The 18,762-nt window shown below is 44.7% G+C and overlaps 1 protein-coding gene across 5 annotated transcripts in view; it reads left to right on the top strand.

Moving 5' to 3' along the window:
* Positions 1-18,762, top strand: part of MRPL39 (mitochondrial ribosomal protein L39) — a 128,543-nt gene that overhangs the window by 93,902 nt on the left and 15,879 nt on the right. For all 5 annotated transcript variants that reach the window (XM_068270580.1, XM_068270577.1, XM_068270581.1 and 2 more), the window contains 2 exons: positions 691-803; positions 16,875-16,940. In XM_068270580.1, the coding sequence (XP_068126681.1) occupies positions 691-803; positions 16,875-16,940 (179 nt within the window). The remainder of the gene's footprint in view (positions 1-690; positions 804-16,874; positions 16,941-18,762) is intronic.

Raw genomic sequence — 18,762 nt, 5'->3', positions numbered from 1 at the left:
GTTATGACTTAAGAATTGGAGGCCTAAAAATCTTGAAAAAAAAAAAGTACCGCTTTTGACTCCAGACAGAAATGCACCGCCGTGGAGGTTAACCTCCTTGCCGGTTATCCCGAGCTCAGCTCGGGGTAACCTGCGCAGGAGGATTTCTCAGGACACGCTGGGCGGATATGCATAATTTTTTTTTCCTACACGCAGCTAGCACTTTGCTAGCTGTGTGTAGTACGCGACCGCCGCCGCTACCCCCCGCCCCAGACCCCTGCGCAGCCTGGCCAATCAGTGCCAGGCACCACTGAGGGGCGGATCGAGATTCCCTGTGACGTCCGTCGGTGACGTCATCCCGCCCCGTCGCCATGGCGACCGGGGAAACCCTGCAGGAAATCCCGTTCTGAACGGGATTTCCTGCTTACTCTGATCGCCGAAGTGGGTGGGGGGAGTGGGTGGGGGGATGCCGCCGCTCAGCGGCTATCATGTAGCGAGCCCTGGGCTCGCTACACGATTTAAAAAAAAAAAAATGTAAAAAAAAGTTCTGCGTTGCCTCCTTGCCGGCGGGAATTAGACCGGCAAGGAGGTTAAAGAAATTAAAATGTGTACATTAAACCTTTATGTTTCTAGTCCATCAATGTAACTGAATTGTTACCATACATTAGTGCAAGCATTCTTGTTGACATACTCTTCTTTTTTCCCCTACAGGCGAATCTCCATACATTCACTAGGGACGCACTTATACTGATCAGCAAAGACCTGCCTTTTGAGTGTCTGGAAGTGGAAGAAAAGGTTGCCAGAGACATATTCCAGCACAACCCGTGAGTTTTGGGAAGTGGGGGTCGTGTAATGCTAGTGGGTGAAGCAAACATTTGTATTACTATTACGGTATTTAGTATCCTGCAGCGCTTTACAGAGTATATACATTCTTGTCATTTAAAGTGTACGAGACCTTAAATAGCGGTGTATTTATACTTACTAGGGGCCTTCTCCAGTATATATACACTCCAAAAGGTCGTGGCCCCGCTTCATCAGGCAATGGAATTGGAGCATACAGCAACAGCTGGATAGAGTACTGGTTAAGGGCTCTGCCTTTGACATGGGAGACCAGGGTTCGAATCCTGGCTAGGTCAAGTACCTATTCAGTAAGGAGTTCAAGGCAAGACTCCCAACACTGCATGGTGGCCTCTTGAGCGCGTCCCAGTGGCTGCAGCTCTTGAGCGCTTTGAGTCCGACAGGAGAAAAGCGCTATACAAATGTTCGGATTATTATTATTAACAAGTGTCTATGTCTCAGCCTAGCGCCTCTGCCACACAGAGTATACACATTCTTGTCATTTAAAGTGTACGAGACCTTAAATAGCGGTGTATTTATACTTACTAGGGACCTGCTCCAGTATATAAACACTCCAAAAGGTCCTGGCCCCGCTTCATCAGGCAATGGGGATGGAGCATTCAGCAACAAGTGTCTATGTTTTAGCCTAGCGCCTCTGCCACACAGAGGTGCTAAGCTGAGGCATAGACACTTGTTGCCGTATGTTCCATCCCCTATTGCCTGATGAAGTGGTGCCACATCTGCGAAATGCGTTGCCATGACCCTTTGAAGTAAATATATATATATATATATATATATATATATATATATATATATATATATATATTTAAAGGATACCACAACTGAAATGTGACATAATGAGATAGACATGTTTATGTACAGTGCCTAGCACACAAATAACTATGCTGCGCTCCTTTTTTTTCTTTCTCTCTCTGAAAGAGTTAAATATCAGGTATGTAAGTGGCTGACTCAGTCCTGACTCAGACAGGAAGTGACTACAGAGTGACCCTCACTGATAAGAAATTCCACTTTTTATCTCTTTCTTGCTCTCAGAAGCCATTTTCTGCTAGGAAAGTATTTTATAGGTGGAATTTCTTATCAGGGAGGGTCACACTGTAGTCACTTCCTGTCTGAGTCAGGACTGAGTCAGCCACTTACATACCTGATATTTAACTCTTTCAGGCACAGAAAGAAAAAAGGAACACAGCATAGGTATTTGTGTGCTAGGCACTGTACATACACATGTCTATCTCAACATGTCACATGTCAGTTGTGGTATCCTTTAACATTGAGGAACAGGCGCCAGCAGAATAAAGGCAATAATTCAAAGTTTTTTTTTCCACAAAAGAGTTATTTTTCAAAAGAAAATTAACCGCCAATAACACATCAGTAATAAAACATATTACAGGAAAAATATCATGGAGAGGTAGGTACAATACTGGTGGCGACCCAAGGTGGTACTAGAGGAAAACACAAATATTGAGCGGATGTTGGTAGCAACGAGGCAACATATACCAACATCCTACATGGTCCAGTCGTAAGATAAAGTCAACAATATTACAACGATCCATCACGCAGTATCGTTGGATCAACTGATCAGGACTACTTGCACCTGAGGGTCAGGGAGGCAGTGGTGGACTTACCTCCAAAAGCAGACTAGACAACTGTCAGACTTAAATAAATAAATACTTTTATTGGTACCCACAATAGATGCAACGCGTTTCGCAGGATTAGGCCCGCTTCTTCAGGCAATATGGTAGGGGACAAACTGGACAAAATGCACAGAATACATTGCTGTAGTGAGCCACATAGTGTTACGTACAGATAATAGAAGATTCCTCAAAAAAATCAAAACGATTTTGTTTGCATGTATATACATAGAATAGCCACAGGCGGTCAGTTAGTTAGCACCCAAACATGGAGGCCAATGTTTAAAGCGGATCCGAGATGAAAAACAAACTATAACAAGTAACTTGTCTATAAATGTTATCTAAAGTTTAGACAGCAAATCTATCTGCAAACAGCTTCAACAGTGTATGAATATTTATTCCTGTGATACAATGAGGGCAGCCATGTTCTGTTAGTCACATTGTCACAGGCTGAGAGCTGGAGATGCTATCAGCTTACCTGTGAGTAAATTCACTCCCCTCTCCTCCTCCCTCCTCCCTCCTCCCCTCTGCCTCTGAAATCAATGACTAGTAACACCTTCCCCTCCTCCTGCCCAGACTGAGCTCCCATAAGCCCTTGCTACTGTCTGAAAATGCCAAGGCACTGTGAAAAGCTGAGGGCGAGGCTTGTTTAGTTTATAGGGAATTAGGGTATTAAAACAAAACAAAAAAAGTATTTGGCTCGAGAAATGCCCTATAAACTATATGAAAGGAACACAATGCTGCAATGAGTAAAAGTTTATCTCGGATCCACTTTAAGTGCAACAGGGTCTCATTGTTAACATTAAAAGTGCAGAATATAATAAAGCGCGGATGTAGTAAAATGCCATATGTTGTAAAGCAAGTAAAGTGCAGACATGCAATGGCATAAAAAACTGGTATATAAAGTATAGTGTGTATAATATTATCTAAGAGATCGGGCACTTTGCGAATATAACTTTACATACTTGCCTCTCATCACCCACATTAATCCAGTACACACTGCACTATATTGGGCTCTCAGTGTTCTCTCTCGTTTTCTCGTTGCCTGACCCTCAGAGGGGCTCACAATCTAATCCCTACCATAGTCATAGGTCTATGTATGTATCGTGTCGTGCATGTATCATAGTCTAGGGCCAATTTAGGGGGAAGCCAATTAAGTTAGTTCTCTGCTTTTGGGATGTGGGAGGAAACTGGAGTGTCCGGAGGAAACCCACGCAGAACATACAAACTCTGTGCAGATGGTGTCCTGGCTGGGATTCAAACCAGGGGCCCAGTGCTGCAAGGCGAGAGCGCTAACCACTACATCACCATGCTGTCTTTAGGAAAGCAGCCCAGTTCTGTGTTGTGGTCCCTTAAGGTGTCCACTAACGGTCCAATTCCTAGTGAAAAATCGTTCGAGCGATCAGAAATTCTGATCGGACGAAAAATCGTTCACTACACCATCAACTAACCAATCTTTACTTCCTATCTATCACAACCAACAAGAAAATCCAAATTTTGGTTAGACGAAATTTCAATCGGACGACATTTTTTTCACTCGTTCATAATCTATTGTGTCCACCAATTGAGATTATTTACAACCAATCCTATCAGAATTTCTGATCGCTCTAACGATTTTTCGCTAAAAATTGTACGGTTAGTGGCCATCTTTAGTTTCTGCATTCCTGTCAGCTGAGGTCATCCCTTGCAGGGTGGAGGCCGAGCTGTGCTCAGTGGGTGAGGATAGCAGGGTGTGGTATGTATTGGAAACTGGCTGCGGCTGTATAATAGGGCTGCTCATGTGCAGCAGAACATATGGAGGAGCATGTGATCATTTTGATCATGTGGTAGATTTGTAACATTCTGATTTGCTGTGGCCCCACCTACCAACGGAATTCTGGCCGGTCAGCTCCTCATGTAAAATGTGTAACCCCCACACCCGTTCTGTTTCACGCTCACCTGTCTGCCTGTATGCCACTTCCTGTGTCCTGCGTCTTCCTCCATTGCCACCAGGAGCACCTGTTCCCCGCGACCCTTTTGCATGTACGTTACATCAGCCTATGTGTGTGTGTGTGTGGGGGGGGGGGGGGGGGGGAGGCACGGCAAACAAAAGCATAAAAGGGACTTTGAGCACTAAATGAAAACGAAATTTGGACTTACCTGGGCCTTCCTCCAGTCTCCTGTAGCCCGTGAGCATCCTCTTCTTCCTTCTCCTGGTCCCGCTGACAACTCTAATTGATGATTTCGGGGGAAGTTGCGTATGCACTCGCTAGTCACGTCATTACACCGGCCACTGTAAGCCTCCTGTGCGTTTCTCTAAAGACTGAAACGTGCATGCGCAGGACTCTTGCGGTGACGTGCTCGCTCGTGCGAGTTTACCCAAAACCGCCGATTACCGGAGTCGCCAGCGGGACCAGGAGAGGGAAGAGGAGGATGCCGGAGGACCTCGCGGGCTACGGGGCTGGAGGAAGCCCCAGGCAAGTCCAAATTTCATTTTTATTTAGCACTCAGGGTCCCTTTAAAAACTGTTCAAAATATAGTACATAAAAAACAAAGGCTTTTCAAACCCCAGAATGGTGCATTTTGGAGTAAGTGTTAAAAAAAGGGCAGAAATGTTGGCTGGTATCTTTAACTTTTCTACAACCAACTAACGCAGAGTGGCTCTGTTATTTCTCAGCGCCGCCATATGGCGTCATCTCATGAGGAGCGTGATTTGATGGGAGCTCACGCTCGCACTGGCGCAAGCTCCCATCACTGTGAACAGCCGGTCATAGCAATCAGCCTGCCAGCAGCTGATCAGTGCTGGCAGGCCGGTTTTGTCTTTCAGCAAAATCGCATCTAAATGCATATATAGCGCTGCGATCTTCTGCAGCGATGTACAGAGCATAGGCTTTTCAATTAACTGTCTGTCAGAGGAGCTCACAATCTAATCCCTGCCATAGGCATATGTCTATGTGTTTAGTGTAGTGCATGTATCTTTGCCTGTAGGGCAGAATGGGGGGGGGGGGGTTGAATAAAAAAAAAAGGGGGTTACATAGTTACATAGTTACATAGTTACTTTGGTTGAAAAAAGACATACGTCCATCTAGTTCAACCAGTACAAAGTACAACTCCAGCCTGCTCCCTCACATATCCCTGTTGATCCAGAGGAAGGCGAAAAAACCCTTACAAGGTAAAAATTCCTTCCCGACTCCAGATGGCAATCAGATAAAATCCCTGGATCAACATCATTGGCATTACCTAGTAATTGTAGCCATGGATGTCATTCAACGCAAGGAAAGCATCTAAGCCCCCTTTAAATGCAGGTATAGAGTTTGCCATAACGACTTCCTGTGGCAATGCATTCCACATCTTAATCACTCTTACTGTAAAGAACCCTTTCCTAAATAAATGGCTAAAACGTTTTTCCTCCATGCGCAGATCATGTCCTCTAGTCCTTTGAGAAGGCCTAGGGACAAAAAGCTCATCCGCCAAGCTATTATATTGCCCTCTGATGTATTTATACATGTTAATTAGATCTCCTCTAAGGCGTCTTTTCTCTAGACTAAATAAACCCAGTTTATCTAACCTTTCTTGGTAAGTGAGACCTTCCATCCCACGTATCAATTTTGTTGCTCGTCTCTGCACCTGCTCTAGAACTGCAATATCTTTTTTGTAATGTGGTGCCCAGAACTGAATTCCATATTCCAGATGTGGCCTTACTAGAGAGTTAAACAGGGGCAATATTATGCTAGCATCTCGAGTTTTTATTTCCCTTTTAATGCATCCCAAAATTTTGTTAGCTTTAGCTGCAGCGGCTTGGCATTGAGTACGATTATTTAACTTGTTGTCGATGAGTACTCCTAAGTCCTTCTCCAAGTTTGATGTCCCCAACTGTATCCCATTTATTTTGTATGGTGTTAGACCATTGGTACGACCAAAATGCATGACTTTACATTTGTCAACATTGAATTTCATCTGCCATGTATGTGCCCATATAGCCATCCTATCCAGATCCTGTTGCAATATAACACTATCTTCCTTAGAGTTGATGATTCTGCACAATTTTGTATCATCTGCAAAAATAGCAACATTGCTCACTACTGTATCCACTAGGTCATTAATAAATACATTGAAGAGCACTGGACCCAGTACAGACCCCTGTGGGACCCCACTGCTAACAGTCTCCCATTTTGAGTATGATCCATTGACCACAACTCTTTGTTTTCTGTCCATTAGCCAGTTCCCTATCCAAGCACACAGACTCTTCCCCAGTCCTTGCATCCTCATCTTTTGCACCAGACTTTTGTGGGGAACAGTGTCGAAGGCCTTAGCAAAGTCTAAGTATATCACATCTACAGCATTCCCAATATCCATATTAGCATTCACTACCTCATAAAAGCTGAGCATGTTAGTCAAACAGGACCTGTCTTTAGTAAACCCATGTTGATGCTGAGAAATAAGATTATTTTCTACTATGAAGTCATGTATAGTATCTCTTAGTAACCCCTCAAATAGTTTGCATACAACTGATGTTAAGCTTACAGGTCTATAATTTCCTGGATCTGATTTTTTGCCCTTCTTAAATAATGGGAAAACGTGGGCTGTACGCCAATCCACTGGGACTCTGCCAGTTGCAAGAGAGTCACAAAAGATAAGATAAAGGGGTTTATCTATAACTGAACTTAATTCCCTTAGGACCCGAGGATGCATGCCATCCGGGCCAGGTGCCTTGTCTATTTTTAATTTATTTAGTCTTGCCTTTACTTCTTCCTGCGTTAAGTATTTAATATTACAGTTAGAAGATTGAGACTCTTCCGCCTCTGTAATTTGCAACAGTGCTGTTTCCTTTGTAAAGACAGAAGCAAAGAAAGCATTTAATAACTCTGCCTTACCTTGGTCATCCACCATTGAGTTTCCACCTTCATCCTTTAGGAGTCCTATACAGTCAACCTTTCTTTTTTTAGAGTTGATGTACTTGTAAAACTTTTTTGGGTTAGATTTGATATCCCTAGCGATTTGATTTTCAGCTTCGATCTTTGCTAGCCTAATTTCTTTTTTACAATTTTTATTGCACTCCTTGTAATTGCTGAGTGCAGCCTCGGACCCCTCCTGTTTTAGGACCTTATAGGCATTCTTTTTCCTCTTTTTTTAGTAAAAAAAAAATTTGCAGCAACAATCAATTAGCACCAAAAGAAGGCTCTGTCTGTGAGAAGAAAAGGAGGTAAAATTAATTTGAGTGCTAAGTTGTAGAACTGAGCAATAAACTGTTAAAGGGGAACTGAAGAGAGAGGGATATGGAGGCTGCCATGTTTATTTCCTTTTAAGCAATACCAGTTGCCTGGCAGCCCTGCTGATCCTCTGCCTCTAATACTATTAGCCATAGCCCCTGAACAGGCATGCAGCAGATCAGGTGTTTCAGACTTTAAAGTCAGATCTGACAAGACTAGCTGCATGCTTGTTTCTGGTGTTATTCAGATACTACTGCAGAGAAATAGGTCCAGCAGGGCTGCCAGGCAACTGGTATTGATTAAAAGGAAATAAATATGGCAGCCTCCGTATACCTCTTACTTCCGGTCCCCTTTGAAGTTGTGAAGTGCTGAATTGTAAAAATGGCCCGGTCACTAGGGGGTATAAACCTCTGGGCCTCCAGTGGTTAATGTCTAAGGTGTGTGGCCACCTAAAAAGTAGAGGATCAGCATGACAGCCAGGCAATATCAGTGTTTAAAAGGAAATACATATGGCAGCCTCCATATCCCTCTCACTTTAGTGGTCCTTTTAATACATGAAAGCAGCCAAGCAAGAAACAGCATTTCTTTTTCCTCTGGCAATCCCCTTTATTCTGTGACAGGACTTGGTGATTTCAGACATCTTTCCCCACTTTCGAAAAATTCACAAAATATTTTATTTGCTTTTAACGTGTTCGGGGGCTTCAGTGTGTGCGTGGGCTGATAGACATAAGTGTGTCTTACTTTTCACATCAAATATTTACCGCCCTCTCTGGCTGCTCTGCGCTCGCCTTGTGAATGCCTGAGTCCTGCTACATGCCAGCCTGTGTTAGCAGAGAGCGGCACTGACACTGTGCCGGGGAAGCCAGGACGATGCTACAGATACCTCTGAAAATACACTGCCTGACAGGGACAGCAGCCTCATATTCCTGTGCAGCATGTCACAAGTTATGAATCATTCAGAGACCCTAAATGAAACCTATCTGCTCTGTTTTCTGTCTTATGTTAACTGCAGCAGTGTTCTGCTCTGCCCTCAGTGTATGAGCTACAGGAACGAGAACTGGAGATGTTAACCCTAGTGGTGAAGCAGCAGTTTCTGATAGGATAGGATCCTAGCTCTGTAAATCTCAGCAGTAGCGTGATGTCTTACAGTGCTTATAGTAGCCTTATTGCTGATGGTAGTGGTGCTGCCTTTTAGTGCTGATGGTAGTGATGCTGCCTTTTAGTGCTGATGGTAGTGATCCAATGTATAAATGACTGAACCAAACTCAATTACTCACTCCTGGGTAGGAGGGTAGGTGCCGGTGCACTCCTCCAAGCAGGTACACCACCCCTGCAACACAACGTGATACTTGTATTTCTAGAAGAAGGAGGCACTCCACAGGCTTGAACTTGCGTTCAGTTTATTGCATGTCGTTACACTACATGTTTCGGGCTCCGCCCTTCATCAGGTGTAACCACCCACTGATGGTAGTGGTGCTGCCTTTTAGTGCTGATGGTAGTGATGCTGCCTTATAGTGCTGATGGTAGTGATGCTCCCTTATAGTGCTAAAGGTAGTGGTGCAGTCTTATAGTGCTGATATTAGTGGTGCTGTCTTATAGTGCTGATGGTAGTGGTGCTGTCTTATAGTGCTGATATTAGTGGTGCTGTCTTATAGTGCTGTCTTATAGTGCTGATGGTAGTGATGCTGCCTTATAGTGCTGATGGTAGTGATGCTGCCTTATAGTGCTGATGGTAGTGGTGCTGTCTTATAGTGCTGATGGTAGTGGTGCTGTCTTATAGTGCTGATGGTAGTGATGCTGCCTTTTAGTGCTGATGGTAGTGATGCTGCCTTTTAGTGCTGATGGTAGTGATGCTGCCTTATAGTGCTGATGGTAGTGATGCTCCCTTATAGTGCTGAAGGTAGTGGTGCAGTCTTAAAGTGCTGATATTAGTGGTGCTGTCTTATAATGCTGTCTTATAGTGCTGAGGGTAGTGGTGCTGTCTTATAGTGCTGATGGTAGTAATGCTGCCTTATAGTGCTGATGGTAGTGGTGCTGTCTTGTAGTGCTGATGGTAGTGGTGCTGCCTTATAGTGCTGATGGTAGTGGTGCTGCCTTATAGTGCTGATGGTAGTGGTGCTGTCTTATAGTGCTGATATTAGTGGTGCTGTCTTATAGTGCTGTCTTATAGTGCTGATGGTAGTAATGCTGCCTTATAGTGCTGATGGTAGTGATGCTTCCTTATAGTGCTGATGGTAGTGATGCTGCCTTATAGTGCTGATGGTAGTGATGCTTCCTTATAGTGCTGATGGTAGTGATGCTGCCTTATAGTGCTGATGGTAGTGGTGCTGTCTTATAGTGCTGATGGTAGTGGTGCTGTCTTATAGTGCTGATGGTAGTGGTGCTGTCTTATAGTGCTAACGGTAGTAATGCTGCCTTATAGTGCTGATGGTAGTGATGCTTCCTTATAGTGCTGATGGTAGTAATGCTGCCTTATAGTGCTGATGGTAGTGATGCTTCCTTATAGTGCTGATGGTAGTGATGCTGCCTTATAGTGCTGATGGTAGTGGTGCTGTCTTATAGTGCTGATGGTAGTGATGCTCCCTTATAGTGCTGAAGGTAGTGGTGCAGTCTTATAGTGCTAATATTAGTGGTGCTGTCTTATAGTGCTGATGGTAGTGGTGCTGTCTTATAGTGCTGATGGTAGTGGTGCTGTCTTATAGTGCTAACGGTAGTAATGCTGCCTTATAGTGCTGATGGTAGTGATGCTTCCTTATAGTGCTGATGGTAGTAATGCTGCCTTATAGTGCTGATGGTAGTGATGCTCCCTTATAGTGCTGAAGGTAGTGGTGCAGTCTTATAGTGCTGATATTAGTGGTGCTGTCTTATAGTGCTGTCTTATAGTGCTGATGGTAGTGGGGCTGTCTTATAGTGCTGATGGTAGTGGTGCCGTCTTATAGTGCTGATGGTAGTAATGCTGCCTTATAGTGCTGATGGTAGTGGTGCTCCCTTATAGTGCTGATGGTAGTGGTGCTGTCTTATAGTGCTGATGGTAGTGGTGCTGTCTTATAGTGCTGATGGTAGTGGTGCTGTCTTATAGTGCTGATGGTAGTGGTGCTGTCTTATAGTGCTGATGGTAGTGGTGCTGTCTTATAGTGCTGATGGTAGTGGTGCTGTCTTATAGTGCTGATGGTAGTGGTGCTGCCTTCCAGTGCTGATAGTAGTAGTGTGTCTGTGCAGGTCTCAGGCGATCCCTTCATGAGGGAGAAGATCGTCCTTGGGATATAGAGAAGGTGAGACCAGGAGCTCTTATGGTGCAGTATCGTTAGGATGAGTATGAGAACAGTAAATGTGGGTAGTATATACTCACAAAGGTAGGTTGCAATTCTACAACCACCGCAAGTGCATGCAGAAAAAAAAGTTTCCACTCAGTGTCCCGGAACCCTCTGGAACTGGGTGGTCGCTCTCCTCCTATGGTCCTGTCCACTGGTTAACAAAGCCGCCCAGTGGTGGGGATGGCACCTCGAAGAGGTCTTGGGTACACAAGTAGAAGCACGTTGGTAGAGGCGCCCAAAAGTATACTATAGCAATATTATAATAGTAAATGAAGGAGGTCTCTTACCTCCAAAGAAGACTCACTTAGTTGGAAAAAAAGGAGTCTATATTAAAAGAGAAAACTGTTATACTGTAGACCAGTGCTGTCCAACTTCATGGGCATGGAGGGCCATTTTTTTTTCAGCCCCCATGGTGGAGGGGCGAAGGTTCTTGCTAGAGCCGCAGGCCCCCCCCCCCCCCCCCCCCCCGGAAAAAATGCAATTAAAGGATAATTAGATTGGTAGCACTTTTCACAAAATGCAATTTAAAATAATGGTGAAGTAACACGAGGGTTCCGTGCGCCGCGCCGAAAAATGGGTGTGGCCATGGACCAGAATGCGGGTGTGGCCACGGGTGGAGACAAATTTACATGAACTTAGCAATGGTGGGACATTAGAATAGGACAGTGGTGGCGAACCTTTTGGAGGCCGAGTGTCCAAACTGCAACCCAAAACTCACTTATCGCAAAGTGGCAACAGCAATTTAAACTACATACAAACGTTTTAACTCATACATGAACATTATGGAAAATCCAAGTTGAAAATAAACTGTGAAGATAAACAATTTCATCCATCCTACTCCTGAAAAATGTGGGTTTTTTTTTTTAGAACCTCCCAGTTTTATTTTTCGTTTTAAAAAGCTAAAAAAGTAGGTTTAATGCTATTGTCTCATATGATAAGGATTCAGCTTTTCCATAGTCTCACAGTTCGCAATCATGTGACCCCCAACAAGACAAATTCAGCAATCATGAGGCCCCCAACAAATCATGAGGCCCCCAACAAGACAAATTCAGCAATCATGATGCCCCCAACAAGACAAATTTAGCAATCATGAGGCCCCCAAAAAATCGTGATGCCCCCAACAATCATGTGGACCCCAACAAGACAAATTCAGCAATCATGAGGCCCCCAACACGACAAATTCAGCAGTCATGAGGCACATAAATAGACAGCATTTCACATAAATAAGCAGAATGCCCCTTTAGTGACAGGTGCCCCCCACTTAGATAGTGACAGGTGCCCCCCACTTAAATAGTGACAGGTGCCCCCCAGCTAGATAGTGACAGGTGCCCCCAGTTAGATAGTGACAGGTGCCCCCCCAGTTAGTGACAGGTGCCCCCACCAGTAGCGAGCCCGTTACCTCTGGGGCTGGCCTCTCCTGTGTCCCCGCTGGCCTCTCCGGTCTCCCCGCTGGCCTCTCCGGTCTCCCCGCTGGCCTCTCCGGTCTCCCCGCTGGATCAGACCTCACAGATCGCGGCGACTGAAGCAAGCAGAGCGCGCGCATGACACCCGCGCGGCAGAACGTCACATGCGGAAGTGACTAATGATTCACTTCCGCATGTGACGTACTCCGTGCGGGTACCATGCGCACTCTGTTTCCCTCAGTCGCCGCGATCTGTGAGGTCTGATCTGTGAGGCAGCGGCAGCGGGGGGACATAGGAGAGGCAGCGGCAGCAGGGGGACATAGGAGGGGCCAGCGGCGACACCGGAGAGGCCAGCGGGGACACAGTAAGAGGGAGCAGGCATGGCGCCCATAGCGCAAGCCATGCCTGCATCCCAGGGAGACGAGCGGGCCGCAGCAGGTGGCCTGGCGGGCCGGATGCGGCCCGCGGGCCGCCAGTTGGACAGCACTGCTGTAGACAACGCGTTTCACGGGACTCAGCCCGCTTCCTCAGGTCAATAGAACAGATAACCTAAAATCAAAACATTTTATATAATATATCACTCTACACGGCTTCACCTTTTTTCTACTACATTATCATTACTATTCTACAAAGAATAACTGCCTACACAGATATAAGATATAATGTATAGTGTCTAATATATATAATAATAATAATAAAAAAAGATAATAATAATGATCATATTAATAATAATAATACTACCATAATACTGTCAGAAATTATAAGCATCATAGATAATAAATATACACTGCAATAGCAATACATTAACATTAATAGTAATATAATAAATAGTTGTAGATTTGCAGCAAAATAACAAGATAACCTTCTACTTGCCAAACTACCAGAACCCAAAATTAACCTTTAAATAAAGTGCAAATGCTTATACTACTTGTACCAATATCCTAATTGTAATAGAAATGTACCTTTAGCCTCTGAAACTGAAGAAAGAACTGACATATGCAATTCTGCATAGGCTAATTTGCCATAGTACAATCTGTATAGGCGCCCCTGTGCGGAGCATAGCAGGTTTGTGGATTGCTATGTACTATTTCCCACAATGCAATGAGGTTTACAGACAGAACTGTCTGGACCATGGTATAAGGGAGGCACATAATAGATTGTGTAATAGAGTGCAGGGCCAATTCAAGTAACAATTGGGCCCTAGGGCAAAATTAGCCTGGGGGCCCCCAGCAGACACCCCTTGACCAAAAAGCATCATTAGAGGCCCTTTGTTGCAGCCAAATTTCCCTCCTGGGCCCCTGAGCTGGCTGCTGACCCTCCCCTAGTCCCTGGGGAGCAACAGTTAAGATGGGGAGGGACAACTTGGGGGCCCCTACAGGCTCTGGGGCCCTGGGGCAATTGCCCATGTTTTCCTATGGTAGCTCCGGCCCTGATAGAGTGTGGCAATGAGGTGATTGGCATTGCTTACCTATGGGGGACTGCTCCTTTGTCCCCCGAACCCCCCCCCCCCCCAATAAGTCAATGTGTCTTATGGTCAGAATACTACATTTGGCTGAACCGGCCACTATCCCAATACCCGCGCCTCTGCTCCTCTAGCCCCGCAGCAGCAGTTACAACAGTAACTCTTCTGAGCTGTTTTACAGTTATCGCCGTGGTGATCTAATGGTAAAAACTGTAGAAACAGCTCAGAAGAGTTATTAAAGACAGGAGAAGCTTAGTGAATTGAGGCCAATGTCTACGGCTGTGAGCACCACTTCCTGCCTGGCTGGCACATGCCTCCGACCGCTGCAGTGCATGCAGGGAGATGTAATCAGTTTATGTGAGTGCATCTCCTTGCTGGGAGAGTTACTCCCATAGACAGATGTATTGCAGTGGTCGGAGATGGGCGACACTGCCGGGAGCCTGACTCTGCTACGGGAAGATGGCAAATCCCATATGGATGGGCTGGGCAGATGAGCAGCCCCTGTAGGTAAGTAATGCCAAACTCTCCGACTCCTGCCTCCACCAACAGCACACTCTATTATGAACCCTTCATATGGGGACGTTCATTTTATATACTTTATATACTGTATTTTCATATTTAGGTGCTCGGGTCCCTTTAAAGAGAACCTGGACTGTAAATAAAAAGGAAAAATAACCATACACATGTCATACTTACCTCCCGCATAGTCTACTCCTCAATCTTTCTCCTCTCCTGCGTCCCATTTGTCCACTGTGATCAATGGAATTTTCCATCCCCCATTTTAAAAATGGCCATTACCCCATAACCGCTTCCTGGTCAGCACACTGTTAAACTGTAATATCACCCATTTGAGCCATAGGGAAACATGGACATTACCTTGCACATCAGTTGTAACTGACAGCGGCTGATATGTAATTGATATATTTCAGTTCTGACAAAACATTGTCAGAACTGGAAGGGATCACAGTAAGAAGAAAATGGTGAGCTTCTGAACTGACGGTGAGGTTTGTATGTAATATTCATTGCAGCTATGTCACGTGTTTATTTTAAATAATTTTCCTTGCTTCAGGTTCCTTTTAAGCTTATTGCCCACCAAAGAGGAATCCTAATGATTTCCAGAGATCACATTCACTTTCAGATCATCAGAAAATGCCTATTTGTGACAGGGTCCTCTTCATGTAGTCACGTCCTCTCACCGTCACCCTTGAATGACAGCAAAGCGTGTGGGACTTGTAGCCGCTTTTATCTCTATACATGTGGCCTGACAACGTGCGATGACACCCCGGGCCCCAGTGCAATTCACACCTGTATTCTGCAATATACATACAGAGGTGCTAATTAGCAGCACATTACCCCGGCATTTTGTTACATCTTACAGCGGTAAATCAACAGCCAATCCCCCATAAACATGCCTTATTAGGCACGAGTGGAGATGCAGATGGATATTAATGACGGAGAATAAAAGAAGCGCATTCTCGCAAACAACCCTCCTTATTTTAATACTGACCATGTGGGCCGTGAATCTCGGCAACTCCACGAAATCCGACAGATGTAAACAGCTGCTCAGATTATTCCTGCTTCAGATCTTTAATCTTGTGAGCACAAAGACTGCTAGCGGAGGCCCAGCTGGAGACGAGCGCGCCCGAGCAGATGTTGTGTGTTAGAGAGCGGTGTATGGGCTAGCGTTTATCTGGTAATCTGTCTCTGTGCCGCAGCGTAGTTGTAGGATTCGCCGCCTCCGAAGAAATCATTAGATGGGCTGTGCAGGTAAAATAGGAAAACTGTTATTAGCGGATTACTGAACAACCTCTCCAGGAGAAAAGGGAACGTTAGGAGAGCTGCCCAGGCTATGCAGAGGAAGCAGCAGCTGTGTTTATAGACGAACTGTAACCAAGGATTGAACATTGTCCCAATCAGTAGCTGATACCCCCTTTCCCATGAGAAATATTTACCTTTTCTCTAACGGATCATCAGGAGGCTCTGTATGGCTAATTTTGTGGTGAAACCCCTCCCACAGTGTGATGTCAGTATCTAGTAGCTATGTGGAACTCTCCCCCACAGCATTCTGGGAGACCAGATATATATTTACTGGGTTTGCAACTCTCAGGCGAACACGTTGTATCCAGCGCAGGAGATTTGGGCACAGCCGGCGCCACCATAGGCCGTAATAGGAATCGGTGAGTAACTTCTGCGCTGTCAGAAGATGGAAATGAAGTTACTTTTAAAACACTGTTATTCGGCCACCAGCAATAGCTGAAAGCTGAATTACATAATTCCCCACCATCCACGTGGACCTGGAGGGGGAATAGTAATTAACGCCACCGAGACTTGTGCAGCAGGAGGATAAGCCATATACCGGCTGTATCGTGCTCCCAAGTCTCCTGGCGCCGTTTTCATATGTACTCCTCTCGGTAACCAAACATTCCACAGAGACCACCTGACAGGATGTTGTCCCCTGTGATCCCTGTGATACACTTCAAAATGTAAATCGGGATGAAGAGAAATTTTACATTGAGCACTGTCTAAAATAAATAATAATAAAAAAAAATACACAGCTTAAGAGTGCTGGGAGGGGGAGGGGGGGGGGGGGGTGGTGGTGAAGTGTTTGTATTATGAGCAGAAGGGATGAAAGAGCAATGGCTATGAAGAATATACTAAACATTTTGGCTGCAAAGTGATGTATGCTTCATGCTATTGCATAGGCATGGCCCTTACTTGTGCATGTATATGGAGGGGGTGTGGCCAAGGGCAACCTAATCAACAATACTGTTCAATATGTTTAGTGGCACCCAGCGTTAGAATGTAGGGTTGGTAGAGAATTGGGGAAGCCTCTAGTCCATTCCAAAGGGAAATTTTAAGTAGGGCTCTTCCTTTGAGGATTAATGGGAAGGTGAAGGACTCCAGCTGTTCTGCTATGGTAAATGTATTGGATGCTGTGAGCGGGACACAACAGATTGGATGACTCCTCCCTCATCCTCTTCCTATGCTCACTGGTATGTTTTTGAGGCTTTGACCCAAAACTTATTTATGTTTTTTTTTAGATACAAATTGATCGCTGTGGAGGAGAAGGCAGCGAAACACCCCGAAGGAAAAGTCACACTCCACAGGTCAGTGACTATTAAAACTTGCATAAATGTTTTAGAATTGCTGCATATGATAAAGGAAAGGGAGTTGGTGTTTGACATTAACTGGTACTGAGCATGGCACACACACAAGTTTTCCATCCAGATAGAGCTGCTGATAATGTCCTTACTGACCCATCATGTTTGATTTCTTAATCTTCGTGCTGTGCCCTTCCTTCAGACAAGAGCAATTGTATCAAAGAGCTTCTGTGTGCAAGCTTCATGGATTGTAGGCAGGAGAATACTAATTTTTCTCACTAAACAGCTTTTTGATTGGACTGGTTATAACATACCCATGCAATAACAATTCCCAGCGCCGCTAAACGGTGATCACTTGGGTGCTTGTTTTTTTACACACATGACATAACTTTGGGACACAGACTGGTAGGATAACAATATAGGCAATGAGAAGGGAAAAGGTTTTCAAAGTATGTTATGCAGACTGTAATTCTGCTTTGAAGTGAACCTGAGGTGAACATAGACTAATGAGATAATTATAAGTATGTGTAGTACTAATGGTGAATAGAACACTAGTAGCATAGACTCATATTTTTAATTTTCAATCTTGATTTTACTATGCGATTTCTCTACGACTGTGTTTTGCGGGGTTTTTTTTTACTGGCAGCTAGGAACACGAGAACGCCAAAGAAATGCAGCATGCAGGATGTTTGCGAACAGATAGCACCAGTATAAAACTGTTTCTGAGATTTTAATTAGGGTAGTTTGCTGATGCCTTTGCAATGTGCATACAATTTAAAAGACGATTTGCTTGTCCAGCAGCCTTAAGGGCTTAATTTTTAAGACTATTATTTAGTATTTATATAGCACTGTACAGAGTATATTGGCCTCAATTCACTAAGCGTATCTCCTGTCTTTAATAACGTTTCTAGAGTTGTCAACATGGTGATGAGGCATGTCGTATTCAGGAAACATTTTACCTCAGGCAAATCTAAAGTTAACTCTTCTGTCTTAAAGCCGCATCTACACGAGTAGATGCAGCCGTGATGCTCCTTATCAATCGAGCCACTGATGCGGCTCGATTGATAAGATCCGACAGGACGGATCTCCGCACCGCCGATTCCCTGCTCGCTCCCCGCGAGGGGACAATGGCAGGGAATCGAGCAGAAGATAAGCGGGGAATCGAATGCGGCGCACGCGCGGCGAGTGGGGACGCGGCGGGCACGCGGAAGAGGCGATCCGGCGGCTAATCGAGCCGCCGGATCGCAGCCTCATCTACCCGTGTAGATGAGGCTTTAAGTTAACTCTTCAATCCTTAAAATATCTCCAGAGTTAAAGACAGGCCTCAATTCACTAAGCTTAACTCCTGTCTTTAATAACTCTTCTGAGCTGTTTTACAGTTATCACAATTATATCACCATGGTGATAACTGTAAAACAGCCCAGAAGAGTTATTAAAGACAGGAGTTAAGCTTAGTGAATTGAGGCCAAGCTGTTTATTAACTGGCCTCAATTCACTAAGCTTAACTCTTCTGAGCTGTTTTACAGTTATTACCATGGTGATATAATTGTGATAACTGTAAAACAGCTCAGAAGAGTTATTAAAGACAGGAGTTAAGCTTAGTGAATTGAAGCCATTGTGTGTGAAAATAACTACAGAGGAGGTAAATTAACTACAGAGGAGGTAACTTCAGTAATGAAGAGATAAGATAACTCTCTCACTGTGTTGTGGCAAGTTATCTCTTGCCTTATTATCTCCAGCATGATCTTAGTGAATTGAGGCCAATTGTCTTGTCACTTAACTGTCCCTCAGAGAGGCTCACAACCTAATCCCTATTATTGTCCTATGT

This window comes from Hyperolius riggenbachi, chromosome 2 (assembly GCF_040937935.1).
Source record: "Hyperolius riggenbachi isolate aHypRig1 chromosome 2, aHypRig1.pri, whole genome shotgun sequence".
In the NCBI taxonomy this organism is placed as follows: domain Eukaryota; kingdom Metazoa; phylum Chordata; class Amphibia; order Anura; family Hyperoliidae; genus Hyperolius; species Hyperolius riggenbachi.
This window is presented reverse-complemented; position numbering and strand designations above follow the sequence as displayed.